The following is a 22,341-nucleotide window of genomic DNA, read 5'->3' on the forward strand; positions in this document are numbered from 1 at the left end:
GTTTCTCTCGACCACGTGGCGTCTTTTTTTTTTTTTCTTTTTATTCAGATGCAAGCTCGAGCACACTTGCCAATTTGCATACGCGTTCAAACGTTACTCCTGCTGCTAATACAATTGTTTTCCATTCATCCTTCGGTTGCTGCTGATATTTTTCCACGTGCTCATTCGCGCTCTATTACAACGTGACCGGCCGATTTATCGGATCAGGTTTCTCCGATCTCCCGTTCAATCTAAGTAAGAGCCGAAGTGGAAGTAACCAGAATCCTGCCCTAAGGCAGCCAGGGTCTATAGCTGGCATCATTTTCAGTGAGTAAAGGAGTACCTCGCTGCATGGAGTTGCAGTCGCCGAATTCTTATCCGTGCCTACAGGTGAAGTGCTTAAACGAGGATCATTCCTCAATAACGTGCTTACAATAGCTTCATCAATGTCAAATGCGCGCCCGGACCTTGAAGATTATCTTTGAAGATATTTTTTTTTTCTTTTTTATGGTAGTCACCACTTATCAAGGCCCGGAAGCCACTCGGAGATAAGGGTTATTGCGTGTACAGTAATCAATGGGATAATATCGTAGTAATCGTTAGTAATGGAGATTTGATAAAGTGTCTTACTTAAGGGGGCGGTTTATCAGGACTTTGTGAAGACATCCAAGTTGTAGTCAGGTGGGAAACAGGCAAACGGAAGAGAGTTCCACAGGCGGGCACTTCTAAGAAAGAAGCTTTGTTCATGGAATCTACTTTTTGATTTAGGCGCAGATAAAGAATGGGGAAAATTATTGACAGTGGTTTCAGCTAGAAGGGCGTTTTTCGTGAAAGATTGGCGAGGATACGAGCTCAGATCTCAGGAATAAAACTTTGTAAACCAATTTTTTATGTGCATCTTGGCTATTTCTGCTGCATATTTTCCTTACTGCTTCTGCAGCACCATTTTTTTTTTTTTTTTGCTGTTGTTTTTTAAGGTTACACATCACATGTCAAATATGCAGCTTCAGTCCTTTCATGTTAAGGGTTATTTCTCTTATTATATAAAATCTGTGTGTGTTCATTCCTTATGGACTCGGAAACGGCCAGGTCGATTTCTTTTGTTTTGTTTTTTTTTAATTTCACACCAAGGTACTTGGTGTATCTGGGGGTGTTCTTACGCAGATTTGTAACAGAGTCGCTAATGCCGGGTTAGCAGCAGCAGGATATACAAATGACAAAGCCGTCTGCGCGATATAACAGCAGAGATAAAATGGATACACGTGTTCAGAGAATAGGTATTCAAGACGAGTTCGAGTTGTAGAGAGAGGGGGTTACACACGTAGCCCGCGAGTGACAGGGAAAGACGTGTTCTAAACATGGCTGAGCAAAGATATAATACCACATGTTTGACATGGCAGAGTTTTGTTAAATACATGGGAGTACGAGAAGACTTTTGAACAAGAGACAAGGCGCTATTCTTGAAAGTACCTGTAAATAAATGCCTGTTGTTTCAATTGAAAAAAAAATTAAGTCGAATTCTTTCCTTGTCTTTGTTTCCTTGCGACTGTCTGCATACAACGCGTGAGTCCCAAGTGTTGACATGTCACATGTTTTGTATCGGAATGCCTCTTATAAGTAGCGAAAATCGATAATCAAAGATTCCGTTAAAAGAAAGAAGTTCGATTTTGACCAAAGTTAATACTTTTATACAACCTAACATCACAAGTGCATTTACGAAGTTTTATAACCGCACAAGCAGAAAGGCCCAGATTAAAAAATCAACTGTACATTCTTTTATGCAACAGAGGCATGTTCGAAATGAATGTTTCGTTTTAGAGCACAATTGGATCATGTTACTTGACTTTTATACATTTAACTTTAATTCAAGTGATTATATAAAAATAATTTCATAAAATCAACAATCAGTTCTTTGATAAGACAGGGGCGCCTTCGAAATTAATGGTTTTCCTTAGAGCACATGTGAACCATGCTACTTGACTTTTGCATTTTAAACTTTAAGTGAAGCCATTATTTACAGATAATTATATAAAAGCAACAGCAGGTTCTCTACAGTGCAATGTTGATTCAAATGTATTTTGAACTAAGTTACCGTGAGAAGGCATGTGAAGTTTCCTTCCCCAACTACAACTGGCGACTAATTGATTTGATTGAAAAAACATTGACGATTTCACCGATTTTGATGGCAATAAACGTATTGGAAGGGGGAAAATTTGTTGATTCTCACTCAACACTGAGTGAGAATCAACAAATTTTTCGCCAGTTAATTCTGTTTCTCTGTTTGTTTTTTGTCCCTTCTATATTTTTATTAACTTAATTACGTCTTTTATTTGATTTTTTTATTTAGTCAATTTAAGAAGTTGGTAAGAATTTTTTATGGATTGTTTACAATACGTATGATATTGAACACAAAAAGAAAACATTATTTCAAAGCAAAGCCTGGAAAAATCATGGATTACATAGAAAAATGCGAGCATGAAAAGTAATATGGTTAAGATTAAACTTAGAAGAGAAAAGGACTAGTTGGTAAAACTAGAAACGAAAAAGACTTGATATTATAGTAAAAATACAATAAATTTATAACTTAAAATATTGCAGCATTAAGAATTTATATATAATGTTAAATTGAATTTTTAAAATTTTTAATGTTGCAATATTTTAAGTTATAAATTTATTATATTTTTTACTGGAATATCTTGTCGTTTTCTTTTCTAGTTTTAACAACTAGTACTTTTACTTTTCTAAGTTTAATCTTAATCATATTATTTTTCAGATAGATAGATAGATAGATAGATAGATAGATAGATAGATAGATAGATAGATACATACATACATACATACATACATACATACATACATACATACATAGATATTTTATTTATGAAGTTCGATGTATGTTAAATATAACTACAGAGCATATACAAATAAATGACAAAAAGTCTATATTCCAAATTTCAAGATGTTGTCCATCTTACCGTTTATTTCTCTCGACATGTTAAAATGTTCAATTCTTGACAGCACCTATTTTGTAGAGCAGAAACAATCATATAATTATGTCAACTTTTTAATATTTTCCGCCCTTACTCACTAAAAGAATAATAACTCATTAACTTTAAAAAGAAAAGAAATAAAGAATTTGGGCATGATTACATAAATCAGAAGAGTAGTTGCATTGTGTTTTATAATATTTATGCCATCTTTTATATATATATATATATATATATATATATATATATATATATATATATATATATATATATATATATATATATATATATATATATGCATAAGGAATGAAAAAATACCAGCGGTGGTTGGCGTTATGTTATGAGAAAAATAGAAAAAACCGAATGAAATTATCAAAAATCAACGTTTCGTCCTTATTTCAGAGGACATCTTCAGGATAATTGAAATAAAAAATAAATAAAAATGTAAGAAAAGAAAAAGTTCATAGATCGTGCGAAAAAGACAGTTCTTGAATCCTACCCATGTCGAGAAGGACAAACATATGTGTGCGTATGGGAAGGTTGGGTTATTCGATGTCTATATATACACTTTTAAAAATGCGTTAAAATAAATATGTACATTTTTTTTTTCTTTTTCTTCTGTAAACTTATTCATTTTGTTGAAATATTTTCTTTACTTACATTTTTATTTATTTTTTATTTCAATTATCCTGAAGATGTCCTCTGAAATAAGGACGAAACGTTGATTTTTAATAATTTCATTCGGTTTTTTCTATTTTTCTCATAACATATATATATATATATATATATATATATATATATATATATATATATATATATATATATATATATATATATATACTAGAAAAATATGACCCATTGGTCATTTTGAGCTCTGGTTACATTGTTTTAATCAGGAAACTATGAGTTTGTAAAGTCAGATAAACAAAAGGAAACGAAAAAAATTCTAAATTTGTTTATCTGGGTCCTTGAATCTGTTTCTTTCTGCCTCTCTCTCTCTCTCTCTCTCTCTCTCTCTCTCTCTCTCTCTCTCTCACACACACACACACACACACAATCTTTCTATTTCTCTCTCTCTTTCAATCTCTCTCTCTCAATCTATTTCTCTCTCTCAATCTATCTCAAGCTAGCGCTCAATCTATCTAGCTCCCTCTCAATCTCTCTCTTCCCCCACCTCTTTCTCTTCTCCTCCCCCACCCCACTCCCGCCTTTCTATCAATCTATCTCTCCAGTTTTATACATGTCTGATTATAAGCAGCTTCGTTTCATGTTCCTACATCCACAGTATATACCTACGTGTCTACCTGTTAGCTCATAAATCCGGTCGTTGGTTTTCGCGTGGTTGTATTCAACACTATTAACTGAAGATGCGTTCGACGGTATGCACTTATATGTACGTGCTCATGAGTGTAAGTCGGCACCTGTTATCCGTGGTGTCTACCCACTGACTAACAAACTATTGTATCTAATAATAAACAGCCAAAAATGGAAAAGCCATAACAGGTGAGTAAACGTCTCGACCAGACGTTCCTCTGACTTCTCGCCAGCAGACATTCTTGCACTGCACGGCCTTCGGGCATGGTTCAAAGTGCAGTATCTGTTTCTCACATTTGAAGGATATCATCCACTTTCAAACTTTAACTATATTTCATTTCCTCCTACTAAACTCCCATGCTCAGTTGGAGATCGGGCCTGGATATGACCTTAAACTATATCCAGTGGTTAGGCCCCAGCTTGCGGGATTTGGGGAGTGTGGAGCCACCCTTTAATTGCCGTTGCTCCCAGGTCCGCTCTGACCCGGAGTGGTAGTACCTGTTAGGGTCTCAACTATGGGTTGAATAGAAACCGACTTTAAAACAACAAATATATTCTATCAAAAAAAAAAAATGTCAAAATCTTTGTATTCGGCATTAAATAACCTGAAAAGGGTTGATATGCCGTAAAACAAAAACAACCAACCAACCATCAGTTGGAGATCGACTTGCTTGTTTTCGGTTTAAAACAAACTGGAAAGCAGTGGGTTGTCTATTTTGGGAGGGGAAAGTTTTATTAACTTGGTTTTAGTTTTTTACATTGTTTTTCTTTCTATTTGATTGCTTTTTTGTTTCACACCTCAACTTTTATGAATTATATAAATACTAGCGGGGCTAAGGGCTTTGTCCGGTCGTAAAATACGCTTAAATATGATATTTTAATTTGTCCAGATTTCGTATATATTATTATAGAGTCGTATTTTCAAAAGTAAAAAAAAAAAAGTATTTGGGTGCCCTATGTTAGAATCGGAAGCAAAACTGTAGCATTCAAAGCTGTTGACGTTACCACTGTACTAACGTGACACGCATATGAACTGATTAAAAACTAAAAATAAACTAAGATGAATTTACAAAATGTATAACAACCTTTTCAATTTTTACCCCTTTTTGACTCCTTAAAAACTATTTTAACGGGCTAAAGACCCATGAAAGAACGGCCCATTAAAAATCCAACTATTTGAGGCCTTTAGTGCCGCTCTGTGACTTTTAGTTTCGGAAGAGATAGAGTTTGAAAATATGGAGACCGACAGATATATAGCCTTTTATATTGTGTGTGTGTGTGTGTGTGTGTGTGTGTGTGTGTGTGTGTGTGTGTGTGTGTGTGTGTGTGTGTAAATATGTTTATTCAATTATATTTCACCGTTTATGTATACTAATCCTTTAATTTATAAAGCTCGGCGTAATTACAGAGCATATAAATAAATAAATGACAAAAGTCTCTATTCCAAATTTCAGGATGTTGACCATCTTATCGTTTATTTCTTTATGTACGTTGACATGCACAATTTTTGACAGCACCTGTTTCGTAGCACAGAATCTGTCAATTCTTGAATTTATTTCGCCATTAACTTATCAGAAGAAAAACACTTATCAATTCTAAAAGAAAATGAAGGCATGACTAAACAATCTGAAAAATTTTAAGAGAGAAACAAAGAAGTTGCAATTATTTTAGAGAGGCAGGCGGACAGAGAGAGTGCGTACGTGTGTTAATTTCAATGGAATTTCAGTAGAAAAACTCAAGTGTGAAAGTTCAATGTGAAGCCGATCGTACATTTTTTATTATTTTTTTTACATGGGGGTCACCGCTTATCAAGGCCCAGGAGCCAAGGAGATAAGGGCTATTGTGTGTACAGTAATCAATGGGATAATAATAATAATAATAATAATAATAATAATAATAATAATAATAATAATAATAATAATAATACACATCACTGCCCCCCCCCACACACACACACAAAAAAATAAAATTAAGACCGAATAGCCAAGTAGTCAAGGAGCAAGGAAAGACCGAGGAGTGAGCACTGACTAGACCTCCACTGTATACGTGCGGAGAAAACTGGGACCTTAGGGAGGCTTATTGCCACTCAAATTCCGGTAAAGATCAATGGCCGCTGCCAACGAGAAATTAATGGCAAGCAGCTGTTGCGAAAATGCAAATTTATTTGCAAATGTTATCGAAAGAGGCGGAGAGTACTGGAAAATCTGGGGAGACTTGTTGTCACTCAGCTTCCAGGGAACACTACAGGCTGTATTCAATGAGATCTTTGATGACCTGTGTGAAAGCTCCTTGTGAGCAAATAATAATAATAATAATAATAATAATAATAATAAGAAGAAGAAGAAGAAGAAGAAGAAGAAGAAGAAGAAGAAGAAGAAGAAGAAGAATGTTGCGTTTATTTTTCTTGAACATTGATAATTCAGTTATTAGTCTCGTCAACTTTTGATAACGCATCGTAAATTATTACGTTTCTTCCATACTGATATTGCTAGCGTAACAGCCTTTGATAGTCGGGGGAAAAAAATTGCTTCTTTATTTAGGGGAGATAACTCTGTAACGACAACAAGTCAGCTTAAAGTAATGGCGTGACGATAAATTACAACAGGTTGCGATGCAAACAGTCGTACATGAAAGACAAATGAAGCTTTATATGCACAATAAAAAAAACCTTTGAAACTGGATATGACCCGTTTCTCTTTTTGGTTTCTCTTTTAATCGTCTGGCCTTTTCAAACGTTCTTTCCTAAGCAGTTAGTTTTACTGTCTTCACGCTTCGAAAGAAACCGCTTGCCGGCATTTCCTTAGAAGATCTAGAGCAGCACGAGTGGTGAAGATAGCAAGGAAACAAATGAAATGTTCACTTAGTGACTCATACTTCCGGTATTCTGCCCAAACGCTCGCTATATATAGGCCATATCAGTGTTAGTGTTGAAATAAGTAAAACAATTTTTATTATAAAAAAACAAAAAACAAACAAACACATAAGTCCTGAATTGTTTCTTTATTGCAACTGGGTAGAGTCGTGTATTCTTTTTCTTTCTTTCTTTTTCCTTACGGCATATCAACCTCTTCTTTTTTTTCTTTCTTTTTTTTTTTACTCACGTTCACTCCTTAACAAAGCATATCGCAACGTGGACTATTTGGGGCCACGCTTAGGGAAGATGAACAAGATATTGGTTTGCGTTACATTCAAACTTTTGATGGTGAAGGGGTGTGATTTTGTTGCTAAACGGGTTTTTTCGGTGATATGTACATCGAGGGGGCACAAATACAACGATGTAATCAGAGCACGTTCCATTAAAATACTTGTAAAACAGGCACAGGTGCAACATTGTGACAATGGGACAAGTTGGCAAAGTGGGACCTATTAGATTGAAAACTCTTTTTGGACTCTAATCAAAGGAGGAGAGTCTAGCGGTAGAGGCATAAGCCCAAATGTAGCAATTATATTCCATGCATGGGCGAATGGTGTGTCGGGAATTCAAAAATTAAACCGTATATATTAAATCATAGCTCCCCAGCAGTGTTGGTCAAATACCACGTCTCTTTAAAAAAAAAAAAACGTTCCGAATATCAGATCTAGTTTCTTGCTCCAAATTAACTTGGCTAATCTATTCATATTATATATATGTGTGTGTGCGTGTGTATGTGTGTGCGTGCGTGCGTGTGTGTATGTTATCAAGGCCTGGAGGCCACTCGAGGATAAGGGTTAATGAGTGTACAGTAGTCAATGGGATAATATTGTAGTAATCGTTAGTAGTGGAAATTTGGTAAATTGGATTACTTAAGGGGAACGGCTCACCAAGAACTTGTTTATGTTGGACTTGAAGACGACCATATTGTAGTCAGCTGGAAAGCAGGCAAACGAAACAGAGTTCCATAGGTGTGCAGTTCTAAGAAAGAAGCTTTGTTCATGGAATATTCCTTTACGTTTAGGCACAGATAAAGATTGGAGAAAATTATTGATAGTGGTTTCAGATAGACGAGTATTTCTTGTGAAAGTTTTACGAGGGGAGACCATAGATTGGAGCCCAGACGAGCACTTGCCATGAAAATAACGATAAAGAAGAGACAGGCTGGCAACGTCTCTTCTGTGAGAAAGAGGTTGCAGGAAAGAGAAAAGAACATCCCCTACTAGGATACGAAGTCTATTTTGATGTCTGATAAGATATTTCTAGCATCTCCTGCCCAGATGTGGCGACAGTACTCCATCTTTGGACATACCTGGCTCTTATATAGGTAGACAATTGCATCAGCAGGTAGATATCTACTGGATCGATAGAAGGGTCCCACCATTTTTCCAGCAACCTTGGCAACAGATTTGATGTACATTTTCCATTTCAGATCGGGAGTAAAAAAAATACGTTTCGCGAACATTTTTTGCGGTTGTTTTTTGTTTGTGTGAGTGCATATGTGTGTGTGTGTGTGTGTGTGTGTGTGTGTGTGTGTGTGTGTGTGTGTGCGTGTGCAGCTTATATAAACTCAGACCCATAATCCTTCAGACTTATTTCTGTTTGATAAAAATTAACTTAAATCTGATTAACGCTCGACTAGCCACCACCACTGTATACGATTTCCACGACTCTCTGTCTGTACCTAAACATAAACGCAGATTCCATGAACAAAGCTATTTTCCAAGAACTGCCCGTCTATGGAGCACTGTTCCGCTGGCCTACTTCCCGGTTGAATACAGCATGATAGCCTTCAAATCCAATGTAAACAAGTTCTTGTTGAGCCGCCTCCACAAATAATCAAATTCTACCCAATTTACATCATTAATAATTACCAAACTACCATCTTACATTCATTAACCCTTATCCTCGCGTGGTCTTCGGGCCTTGATAAATAGTGACTCCCAAGTAAAAAAAAAAACACGTGTGCACTAACAATAATGTTACTACCGTTATTGTGTTCTTAAAAATATATAATATGTACGCTCCTAAAGCGCTGTGGAAACCGTTCCTTCTCATGGGAGTGGCGATAGATTGCGTCGACTGAGATGATACGGGATCAAAGAAATTCTAACAACGCAAGTCTCCAACAATCTTCAGTAAAGAAGTACGTGAACTACTTCGATGCTTCTAGAAGAATACTCATATATGTAGCTGCTCGAGCAATTAGTCATTTGGTGCTGGTTTTTATTGTTGTATATAGTCGCTGCATTGGTTCAACTTCTTAAATTCTAACCGCAAGCTGAGAATCAGATTACCAAGCAAAAGTGACAAAATTTCTTTATATGTACCGAAAGAATTACAAATATACAATTAGGATCTGGCTTTTATTTTATTCTTTCTTTCTTTTTTTCTTTTTCCCCTTTGTTCTATGATTCAAAGCAATTCGTGACTCAAACCTTTTATTTATTTATTTATTTATTTATTTATGTTCTTTTTCATTCCAAACAAGACTTTGGGACGTAAGGGGTACTATTTGGGATCGTGCTTAACGTGGAATTTGGGGAAGTTCAGCAGCGAGATGTTTGTTCACATTACATTTAAACTTCGGCAGTTAGTACACTAAGAGAAGCAGGAAACATGTAAGGAATTACAACGTTTAGCAGTCTGGGAGAAGAAACTATCTAGGGCATCAATAATAAAGGGGTGGGATTTTGTTGCTTCTCGGTTTAGTCAGTTAGTATGTACGTTGAAGAGGCACAAGTGCTATGAGTTCCTCAGAGATCGTTCCATTAAAATACTTGTAAAACCGGCACAGGGGTGTGATATTTCTGCAATGGGACAGAGGTTGAAGCTAGGACAATAATACGGGACCTATTAGATTTGAATCTGTTTTTTTGTTTTTTGTTTTTTTTAACCCTGTCTAATAGTGAGAGGTACCAACTCAGATGTGGGAACAATACTTCGTGCATGGACGAATTGCAGCTTTATAAAGATATAGGATGCTCTTTGGTGCGAGTAATTTTCTAGCACGGTAGAGGGAACCCACCTTTTTTTGCAGCAACCTTGGCAATGTCCTCAATGTGTTTGTTCCAATCATGTTTCTTGTATATGTAAGGCCGATGAGTTTGAAACATGGACTGGTAGGCTGTAATTTTTTATGGCAATCGTTGACTGAGAAGGTTTTTTTTTTGTAGTTGAAAGAAGCTTAGTCTTAATAATATTAAATGTTATTATCCGTTTACGTCCCGATTCCACTACAGACTTATTAACAACCAAAAAGATTACGGCTACATTGAACCAAATATCGATTTTTATTGGATGTTACCTGTTATTTCTTTGTGTAAGGTTTTCGCTAATCAAGTGTTTTTATACGTCGATATTTATACGTGGCTCTTTTATTCTGGAGTCTTTGATGTTTGCCTTTTGCATTTCATTCATCAATCTTTTGCTTTCATTTTATCGTAAACGACAAATTTAAATGTCTGTTATAGATATAAAACGTGGATTACCTCCTTCTCTTTTTCATTACTGGCCGACTTTACCGTTTTTTTTCTAGTGATTGTCTCATGATTCGCTTCATGTTCCCCCTTTTTTCTGGTTGTCAATCGTCACAACAGTTTTAGCTTGAGGAATAAAACTTCTGTTCGTGCAGAAAGAAACACAAAGACGTTTGCTGAGAGATTCTAAGGCTTTTTCTGGAGAGATAATTGACTTACATAGAAAATGCGGCACTAACCCTGGCCGGGTTTAACCGGCTTCCTCCGAAGGTTGAAGCTTCATAGGAGTATGAAATTCACATGCAGTCCCCAGTGGCATGTATATTCCTGTTAGGAGAGATGACGACGTTAGGTTTTTGCAACTTTTGATGTCCCTCTACATACAGCGCGTAGTATTCTCGAATTGGTTACCCATTTGGTACTGACCAGGTTCAACGTTGCTTAACTTCGGCGATATACATAGGAAAGAGAGAGAGAGAGAGAGAGAGAGAGAGAGAGAGAGATGTGACATTTGTTACCGAAGTCGTCGAATTCTTACGTAACGAGTAAATAGACTTTATTTTTTGTATAAAATGTTATGCTCATATTTATTGTTTTTATTTTTGTAGATTGAATCTAATTTCGACATCGATGAAGCTAGACAATGCGTCGAATGGCTACAAAGACTTGCCGGCGATAGCACAGCCATCGAGTTTCCCGATGAGAGGCGTAAAGCAATGGATATCTTCCACGGTGCTTTGAAAGATGGCATGTTGCTTATCCAGTGAGTACAGCAAAAAAAATCTTCTTATAAATTCATTGTTCGTATTTAATTTTTATATAGTAAACCATTACTCTATTCCATATCTCCTGAAAACTAGTCCAGTCTATTAATGCTAATTCAACAGCGAAGATAGAGATATAATAGGAAATAGATTTTTGATGACGTCATCACTGTCATTTATAAATGCATTAGACAAACCATTAAGAAATACGGTTTTTGTCCAGAATTCGTCCTATACAAATAAATAAATAAAAATCTGTGTGATATACGCACATGCGACGAAATGAAAATAACATACAAGGTGCCTGAAATAGGTTTCCAGAGTTTTTTTCGTATGGGCACTTTTATTGATAGCACACACATGAAACTCTAGTGCCTTTCGAAGTAATCTCCTCCGGCTGCAATGCACTTGTTGTACCGTTCCAACAATTTCTGGAGGACCCGATAGAAGTCCTCTTGTGTGAGCATGTCAATGACCCCCGTCACAGCCCCTAAGGTTTTCTTTGAGTTTAGGGAATAACCAAAAGTCAAAGGGAGCAAGGTATGAACTATAGAGAGGGTGAGGAACTATTTTGATGCTCATTTTGGTTATGACAACGTCATTCTTTTTTAACTTCTCTGGACACCCTTGGGAAAAACTTTGCACAAATCTTCCGCATCTTTAGTTCCTCGCGAAAAATTGTGTGTACAGTTCCCAAAATGACATCAAACTGTGCACATTGTCTCTATAGACATATAACGGTCCTTATCCATGAAATTCTTTATTTGGCCGATCAACACGTGTTCTGACTTCCTTACACCTCCCATGCCTATCATCATCCCTTACAGACTCTCTGCTTTCATTGAATCTCTTATGCCACTCAAAAACTGATGCTCGATTCATGCAAAATGGTCTAAAAGTAGCCTGAAACATTCCATACGTTTCTGTGGTATTTTTTCCAAGTTTAAAACAGAATTTTATTGCATATCGTTCTTCTAAAATGTCCTCACGTCCAGATTGCATTTTTGAAATTCACCAACTGTGACAATCAGGATTTAGTAGAATGTATTTCAATTCCTGCTGTAGCTGTTCATTTGAACTTAAAATCATCAAAATTAGTCAGTCATCTCATAAGATGTATAGCAATAACATACTGAATTTTCAAGAGTCTACGACAATTTTAAATACCTGTACAAAAAAAAAGTCTTGAAACTTATTGAAGAAACTCGTATTCTAAAATCATATAAATTAATCACATAGTTTTATTTTTATCCAGATAATAATTATTAAGCGAGTAATGGGAATTCGAAGGCATTAAAACGTATATCTTGCAAGTTTTAAATGTTGTTCAGTTATCTCCCTTTGTTTCTTGACTTTGTTTTTTAAAATGGCGAGCAAAACGGTTACTCATAATTTATGCATAAAATTAGATTTTCTTACTTGAAAATAAAATTTATTGATCAATTTACGTGATTTTCGGAATATGATAGTTTAATTTCGTCACAGATGCGTACATCACAAAGATTTTTATTTATTTTTGTTTTGTTTTTTCATACAAGGGGAATTCTGGACAAAAACTACCCAAAATACAAAGTGTATCGAAAAAAAAAAAGTCAGCAGAAGAAAAAACAAATTAGTAATCAATGCGAATGTGTAAAATAAGTGTTTAACAATCGAACATAGAAGACGTTATATATATATATATATATATATATATATATATATATATATATATATATATATATATATATATATATATATATATAAAAGTGAACGTATCTGTCTGTCTGTCTGTCTGTCTGTGTACATTTCTCTACGCAATAACTCTGTCAATTTTTAGTCTACAGACTCGAAATTTGATATGCAGGATACTGAGATTTGGGAAAATCGATGTGATCCGTTTTTGGCCAGAAATTTGGCGATTAAGGGGTCAAAGTTCAACGATTTGACCTTTGAGAACTCTACCAAACTCCTCCGACAATTTTGGGTTTACACACTTGAAACTTTAGATATAGGTTCCTTGGACATGGATCTAACTTAATAACTTGATTTGAGCCCAAAATAATAAATGTTAAGGGGTCATAATAGGGGTCAAAGTTTAAAAAAATTGACCGTTTTTTTTTGTTTTTTTTTTACTCAACATACACATCCAAATACCCGGGCAACGCCGGGCTGAAATGCTAGTATATTTATAAAGGTGAACGTGTCCGCGTGTCTGTGTGCCTGTCTGTCAGTCTGTCTGTGTATATTTCCCTACGCAATAACTCTGTCAAATTTTAGTCATCGATTTTCCCAACTCTCAGTACCCTGTATATCAAATTTCGAGTCTGTAGACTCAAAATTTGATATACAGGGTACTGAGATTTGGGAAAATCGATGTGATCGGTTTTTGACCAGCAATTTGGCTTTTAAGGGGTCAAAGTTCAACGATTTGACCTTTGAGAACTCTACCAAACTCCTCCAACAATTTTGGGTCTAAACACTTGAAATTTTAGATATGAGTTCCTTGGACATGGATCTAACTTAATATATTGATTTGAGCCCAAAACAATAAATGTTAAGGGGTCATAATAGGGGTTAAAGTTAAAAAAAAAATTGACATCTGCGGTCTCTACCAAATTACTCAGACAATTTCTGGTCTAAACATTTGAAATTTTTCTTTTTTTTTTTTTTTTGCTCAACATACAACTCCAAACACCCGGGCAACGCCGGGCTGAAATGCTAGTCAAACCGTCGCCCCCTTTTGAGGAGACCTAGATCTCATATCTTGTCGCTTGCGTGTCTAGGAACCAATTCAACTAAAATTAACTAAATTTCTCCAAACTGGAACCTTTGACACGTCAGATCCGGCCCCATCTACCTAATTTCCAGTGTAAGTTAATCATGACACCCTGACCATCCATTGCACTTGCAAGAGATTCGCTAACCTTACTGTTTTTCACAATTGTCATTATTCAGCTAGACAGATGAATATATATATATATATATATATATATATATATATATATATATAAACCCGATTCTGAATAATTATTTTCTAACCGGCGTTACCCGGCAGCTATATTACATAGTTTTTGAAATGTAGTTTTCCTTATCTTCTGTCTAACTTCACCCGGTATGAAAGCGAAATAAAAAAAACGCTATTATGTTCTGTTGCTTTTTTTACTACTACTACTACTACTACTACTACTACTACTACTACTACTACTGCTGCTGCTGCTACTTAATAGGAGTTTTCACACAGGCCATCATCAACGAATTCTCTTTGAGGACAACCTGTGGTGTTTCCTGGAGTTTGAGTAACGGCAAGTCTTCCCAGATTTCCAGTACTCACCACCTCTTTCGATAACCTTTGCAAATAAGTTTGCATTATCACAAAAGCTGCCTACCGTTGGTTTCTCGTTGGTAGCGATCATTAGTCCTTACTGGAATTTAGCGGCAATAAGCCTCCCTAAGGTCCCATTCCTCTTCACACTCATCTAGTGGAGGTCTTGTTAGTGCTTTCTTCCCGCGGTCTTTCCACTCTCCTTGACGTACCAGTTTATTTTTGTATTTACCATCATACAGTTAACTTAACATTATACAGTTTCAGTTTTCTTGATTCCATGTAGTATTTCTTTGTATTTTACATCTGTAATAGTTTCTATACGTCCGACTTGCACCTCTAACTCATATGCATTAGTCACCGTATTCAAGTGTTTTCCTTAATATTTCAGCAGTTTTCATTATTGTTATCCGTTGTATCTTCTTAGCCATCCCTCTGATTCAAATCTTTCCAATTCTTTTTTCAAAGTTTTTCGGTATTGGTCCTAGTGCTCCTATTATTATTGGTGCTACCTTGACTTTCTTCATCTTCCGTTTTCCGATCAGCTTTCTGAACAATTCCTTGTATTTGATCCGCTTCTCCGTATCCTTGATATTCACTCTGTGGTCTGCTGAAATGGTGAACTCTACAATCTGGTAGGACTTTTCCCTTTTGTTAAATATTATAATGTCCGGTCTTCTTGCTTGGATGGGTTAATCTGTTTGCATATGCATTCAACATAGGATTCTGTGATTTCCGTTTTAAAGTTGTTGTTGAAATGAAACTGTTTGCTTCAATTATTATAAAGACTATCCTTCTCCGAGAAGAGACAATGGATACGACCTGCATGGTGAGAAGTTTACCGTGAAGCAAGTGTAGCTCTATCTTCAACTGTGTTTTCTCCTGGATCTACATTGCTTAAATATTATGGTAATGAGAAGTTCACTGTAATTGGAGACAGTATTGGGACAAGCAAAGATAAAATGGCGTCGTGTAGATTGGTGCTCTTTTAAATTAACGTATTCAAGATACTTACATGTTATTTTTATATTTTATTTTATTTTTTTCATATAGGCATCACCACTTATCAAGGCCAAGAAGCCACTCGAAGATAAGGGTTAAAGAGTGTACTGTAGAAATTAGACAATATAGTAATGGAGATTGGGTAAATTTGTTAACTTATATGGAGCGGCTCATCAAGAACTTGTTTACGTTAGACTTGAAGACAACCATATTGTAGTCAGCTGGAAAGCAGAAAAACGGAAGACAATTCCATAGGCGTGCAGTTCTAAGAAAAAAGCTTTGTTCATGGAATCTACATTTAGGTTTAGGCACAGATAAAGAGTGGGGGAAATTAGTGATAGTGTTTTCTGCTAGACGGGTATTTCTTGTGAAAGTTTGGCGAGGGGGGGATCATAGATTGGAGCTCAGACGAGCACTTGTCATGAAAATAAAGATAAAGCAGAGACAAACTCACAACATCTCTTCTGTGAGAAAGAGGTTGCAGGGAAGAGAAAAGAATATCTCCTACGAGGCTACGAAGTCTATTTTGAACTCTATCAAGGCAGGACAAGTCCTTCCCAGCAGCTCCGGTCCAGATGTGGCAACAGTACTCCATCCTTGGACGTACCTGTCTCTTATATAGATAGAGAATTGCATCAGCAGTGAGATATCTACTGGATTGATAGAAGGATCCCACCATTTTCCAGCGGCCTTGGCAACGGATTTAATGTATGTGTTCCATTTAAGATCAGGAGTAAAGGTCAAGCCCAGAAGCTTGTCAAAACATGAGGCCTCCCCAAGACGAGGGCCATTTATTTCAATTGATGCCAGATCGGGATTGGAGCGTTGGTGATGTAAAGATAAAAGCATATTATACTTACATGTCATGTCGAAATTAGTATAAATTCAAAAAATTACGAAAAATGATCCAGTAAAAGGTGTGCTCGATCTATTTTTTACAAAAAATCATCCACAATTACATCATTTGTAAAACAAAAAATAATAATAGCGGACCCCTGATTTAAGTCAATTTAAGCGAATTTAAATCAAGAGAGATACATCAGTTTGTCATACTGAAGTGGTCGCGCAATTCTTCCACATTAAAACCTACAATAAAACTCGATAATTCGATAAATTCTATTTTTACTTGTAATTATTTTTCTACTGGATCATTTTCCAAAATTTTTATAATTTATACTAATTTCACCATGGACATGTAAGTATGTAATGTTTTCACCTGAAATGCGTTAGTTTTAAAAAAATCGTCAATCTAAACCTCACTATGGCGTTATTTCGGAGTTTCTCCTTCTCCCAAATTCGTTCCCCTATCAATTATCAAGTCTACCCTAGCATTTAACTCAAAGAAGGAATATGTAGATTCATGCCTTTTACCAAAGATTATATTTTTAGATGTTATTTGCAACTGAAGAAAGAATTTTGGCTGATTCTTTATCATACAAACGAAAAAATATTGAATATCAAGTAAAGCAAATAGTAGCTATGTAATTGTCACCTCATAAATAGTAACATATCCAGAAATTCCGGAAAACGATAAGGTAGAAAATAGTTATTAATGAAAAATTGTTTTCAATAAAGTTTATATGGGGGGATTAATTTTGCCCAACATTTTGAATAATGTTCGTCACGTGACATAAGCAGCAGAACATGATTATCTCCCTTGTGAACTTATCTCTTTTTAGCGTCACATTCTCATTTCGCTTCATTTCAGAGATTTCTTATTTCATTATTAATTATTTTTCTACCTGATCGCTTTTCGTAATTTTTGGGTATTTTACTATTTGTGTCATGACAATTACGAAGGTACCAGTTGTTTTTCTGTAAATTCAAGGTTTTATTTTTTGCTTGCATAATATAGAAACATCGTTTTTGTTTGTTTGTTCGTTTGTTCTTTTTTTGTTTGTTTGTTTATTTTTTGCTTGTTTGTTAGTTTTTGTTTGTTTTTGTTTGTTTTTGTTTGTTTGTTTGCTTGCACTGTTAATTAACTAGGTGATGCATGCTAACATTGTTTTTTCGACGTTAAAGCTATTTATTTTATTTTTTTTATCTATTGTAGCGGTGTGAATTCAGCTCTTTCCCCCGACGAGAAGCTGGACCTGAACAAGAAAACATTTCAACTTACAGACAATGAAATTTTTAAAACATCCCGGGAACGAGAGCGAATTGATATCTTTTTGAACAAGTGTATCGATGTCGGCGTTTCAGATGCGACCCTATTCCAAATCGATTGTCTTTATGAACGCACGAACCTCTCCCAGGTCATGGGCACGATACGTTGTCTGGGAATCGAGGTAAGCAATCTATTGATTTATGTTCTATTGAAATCAAGGTAAAAAAAAATGTTTCTTACATGAGTAGTATACGTCTCTCTAGACGTCCTTCCAGCGTCCATAATTCTAGATGTACTTCCGGCGTCCATAATTCTAGATGTCCTTCCGGCGTCCATAATTCTAATTCACTATGATCCAGAGACCAAAGCCCAGTCAATGCAGTGGAAGCACTTGGACTCACCACCTCCAAAGAAGGCAAGGGTGCAGCCCTCCGCTGGCAAGGTCATGTTCGCAGTCTTCTGGGGCCAGGACGGAGTAGTGATGACAGATTTCCTGGCAAAGGATACCACAATTACAGGAGCCTATTATGCTTCACTTTTGAGGAAATTAAGGAAAGCTATCAAAATCAAGAGGCAGGGCAAGATCAGCAAAGATACCCTCCTCGTGCAGGACAATGCTCCGGTCCACAACTCGCATGTCGCCAGATCAGAAGCACTGGGCGTGTGGTTATGAAATCCTTCCCCATCCTCCCTACTCTCCTGATCTTCCACTCTCTGACTTTCACCTCTTCCCAGCCATGAAGTCATTTTTGAAAGGAAAGGGTTTCCCAGATGATGCAGCCTTGATTTCTGAAGTCACATCGTGGTTGGAGGACCAACCTGGGGTGTTCTACAAAAACGGTCTCCAGAGCTGCATCAAACGATGGGAGAAATGCATAACTCTTGGTGGTTCCTATGTAGAGAAAGACTAATAACTTTGCCAAGTTTCGTTGCTCTACTGCTATGGGAACTGGGTCAGGGGCATTACTTGTTGCACGCCTCTCGTAACAGTTGGAAATAAGTTATACACCATCCACTATGACTATGCAATCATTACAGCTATGTACCAAGAAAACGGAGCTATTAAACCTGACATAGTGATATGTGACAAGGGGGGAAAAGGAGCAACCTTAGCAGAAGTCAGTTTCCCTAATGGATTAAACTGACCTGAGAGGGAAAAGATAACGGAATATCAATACCAAACTTCTTCAGTTTGGGCAACGTTGAAAATAATCCGAATAATTGCGTCGTTAGTGTTATCCTCACTTTGTTCTGTGCTGAACTGTATACCGTATGTTGTGAAGGTTCTGCCAATACGTTCTACTAGATTATCAAAACCCTCCCTTCATCCATTTCATTTTTTTTTTTTTTTCAATTTTCTTATTTTGTTCTAGCCAAGGACAGGGAATCCTATCGGATGCTAAACATTCATGCGCTATCTCATACATACCAACGGAGAGCTCTTTTGTAACATTCTGACAGTCCCTTTAAGTACAACTGTTTGTATCTCTCTTACACTTGGTTCACCGGGTATAGTTGCCAGGTAGCTTTTGAAATTCTTTTTTTCATCAGTCCGGTTGCTCTTATAATTACTGGAATGATGGAAATCTTCCTAAGATTCCAGTTTCTTTTCATGTCATACATAAGATTTTGGTATTTCGTTATCTTTTCCTATCAGTTCGGTTTAACCCACCATTATTGGGGGGGACACTAACTTCTACTAGGGTTGCTTCTTTCTCCTTCTTGTTTCATATCAATATGTCATGTTTAATAGCTCCGTCTTCTAGGTATGTGGCTGTGGGAATTGCGTAGTCACCTTATATGGCATTCCAAATAATAAATTATTTCCCTGACTCTTTATCTGTGCCTAAATCTAAATGCAAATTCCATGAAAAAAGTTTCTTTACTAGAACTGCCCCACCTACAGGGCTAAATTCTTTTTATTTATTTTTTTTTTTTATAAGTTTGGTTGCTGTATAATTACTGGAATGATTGTCAATTTCTTTTTACGTTGTACGTAATTTGGTATTTTGTTGTGTTTTTTTCTCTCACCTCTCTTTATCCCAGCATCGTTAAGGACTTCAACTAGAATGGCTACTTTCTCTCTCTCTTTATCTCTCTCTCTCTCTCTCTCTCTCTCTCTCGTCCCATATAACTGTGTCAAACTTAATAGCTCCATTTTCTAGGTACGTTGTAGCCGTAGGAATTGCATAGTCATAATGGATGATGCATGACTTATTTCCAACTGTTCTTTCTGTTAAACATGTAAACAGGACTTGCATTCGATATTCAACTTTTTACTTATGGTCCAGTTGAGAAATTTACACACACCATTATGTCGAATTAGGATGTCAATGTTATTGGCAAAATTGTTTGGCTATTTTATGACGACAATTTTATTTTCTTTCTTTTTCAGGCTCAAACAAAACCATGGTATCAGGGTCCACAGATGTGGCCAAAAAGAACAAGCGAGCTGAGTGAAAAACTGTCCAGAAAGCCAGTGAAACCAAAGAAACTTCCAGGTTTGGACATAGGAATCGAATTCAATAAGGGAAAATTACCTGGTGGTGTACCAACCCCTGCTCCAGCTCCGGCTCGCCACTACGTGCAACCAGAGCCCGAGCCAGAACCAGAACCGGTTGTAATAATGAACGATTCGATGAACGAGGCCGAGGACGATAATGAATACAGCATTGTGATTGGTTGATTTAACGACGGCGTTTTGTCACCACAACCAATCGTCTTTGTCAACGCCACTTACTGCCGCCGCTGCCGTTTCCACTGCTACTCCGCCTCCATTTTTTACGAGATATTTCACACATGTATGACGTCACTACACCAGCGAATGTTACAAACAAAAAAATGCACCAGTTATCAAAAAAAAATGCTTTGTCCACTGTAGACATCTTTCTTTAAGGTTTTAAAAAAAAAAATTGTAATAAAAGTTTTTTTCGTAATTTCCCTATATATTTTTTTATATTTTGAACCCTTCTCTAAATTTTTATATTTTTAATTTCTTACTTTTGATATTTTTCGTCCTTATTCTCCGAATCATTTTCTCTAAAGAGATTATCTCATTATATCTGCGTTCTCAGGTTTTACGAGAAACAGGATATATATATATATATATATATATATATATATATATATATATATATATATATATATATATATATATATATATATATATTCAAAAATAATTAAGCGTGAAATAATTATTCTTAAGGAAAGACAAACATCGCTAAAAAAAAACAAATCACGTGATTCTGAACAAAAATATGTTGAATAAATTGATTACTATTATTATAATTGATAATAATAATAATAATAATAATAATAATAATAATAATAATAATAATAATAATAATAATAATAATAATAATAATAACTAAATTTGTAAAATAGACAGAGATAACGCTAGATTTAATGGGAAAAAAATTAACATCATCAAATTGCAACATCATTTTGATCTTGGAACAGCCAGATTATTCAATAAAAACTACAAAAATCAATAAAAGCTGCAGCAAAACTCACAGCAAAACCAAGAATATGAAAGAATCTAGTTTCAATTCCATCGATTCGATTTCTGATCTGCGAGGAAATGTCTAGAAAAAAAATAGAACACAAGAAAACTATTTTTTTAAAAAACTGAACAAATTTCTGTTTTTTCGAATAGCAAATACAATAAATTCTGCCGAGTAAAAAATACAATAAATTCTGCCGATTAAAAAAACAGATAAGCATTGTTAAGAATAGGATTCAAAATTGATCCACAAAATCTGTAGACGTTCTCGAGTTGAGTTGAACGTCTCCAACTTTTCGAAGAAATAATCGATGTTCAGTGCAACTCGGACACGTCTACGGCTTTGGCCGATATATTTCTGCCTTATTCATTAAGAAGTCTGAAATAAAGAATCCTGAAATAAAAATAAAAGACCCAAAATTCCTGAAAAGAATCATAGACGTACCACAAGACTTTACGATTTTTGCTTAATAAAGTAATGTCCCTATTTTTAAAGAAGTATTGATTCAATTTTTATGTTGTTGTTTTTTTAATGCTTACTTAATTTTTTTTTTTTTTTTTTGTTATGAAGATTAAGGAACAAATATGTAAGATATATCTAAAAAAAAAAATGTATAGATTTTTTTTTTTATTCATTTCCAAACAGGCGAATCTTCTGTGGCCAGCCATTTTATGATAATAAATATGAAGAGCTTATTTTAATGTCTCGGAGTCGTTTTTTATTTTTATTTTGTTTTGCATTGATTTATATATTTTATTTGACAAACAAAAAGTTTAAAAAGAAAAAGGCCAATAAAAATTGGAGGGGGGATGGGGGGGGTCTATGGTCATCCTAGTCACTGTACCTGTGATTGGTTTATGCTAATCCTACCGAGAGTTCTCATTCACCATAATACTGCAAATACACCAGGGATCGTCCTATTTGAGATTCCCAAATCAAATCGTTTTTTTTTTAAATTGTATATATATATATATATATATATATATATATA

At 35.5% G+C, this 22,341-nt stretch overlaps 1 protein-coding gene across 1 annotated transcript in view; it reads left to right on the plus strand.

Moving 5' to 3' along the window:
- Positions 1 to 22,045, plus strand: part of LOC145263062 (myophilin-like) — a 109,266-nt gene extending 87,221 nt beyond the window's left edge. Inside the window, exons 2-4 of the mRNA XM_080119918.1 lie at positions 11,279 to 11,433; positions 17,794 to 18,028; positions 20,243 to 22,045. Coding sequence (XP_079976044.1) covers positions 11,279 to 11,433; positions 17,794 to 18,028; positions 20,243 to 20,533 — 681 coding nt within the window. The 3' untranslated portion in view covers positions 20,534 to 22,045. The remainder of the gene's footprint in view (positions 1 to 11,278; positions 11,434 to 17,793; positions 18,029 to 20,242) is intronic.
- Positions 22,046 to 22,341: the final 296 nt, after the last annotated feature.

Source organism: Euprymna scolopes, chromosome 38, assembly GCF_053919585.1.
Source record: "Euprymna scolopes isolate OS-2025 chromosome 38, ASM5391958v1, whole genome shotgun sequence".
NCBI classification, from domain to species: domain Eukaryota; kingdom Metazoa; phylum Mollusca; class Cephalopoda; order Sepiida; family Sepiolidae; genus Euprymna; species Euprymna scolopes.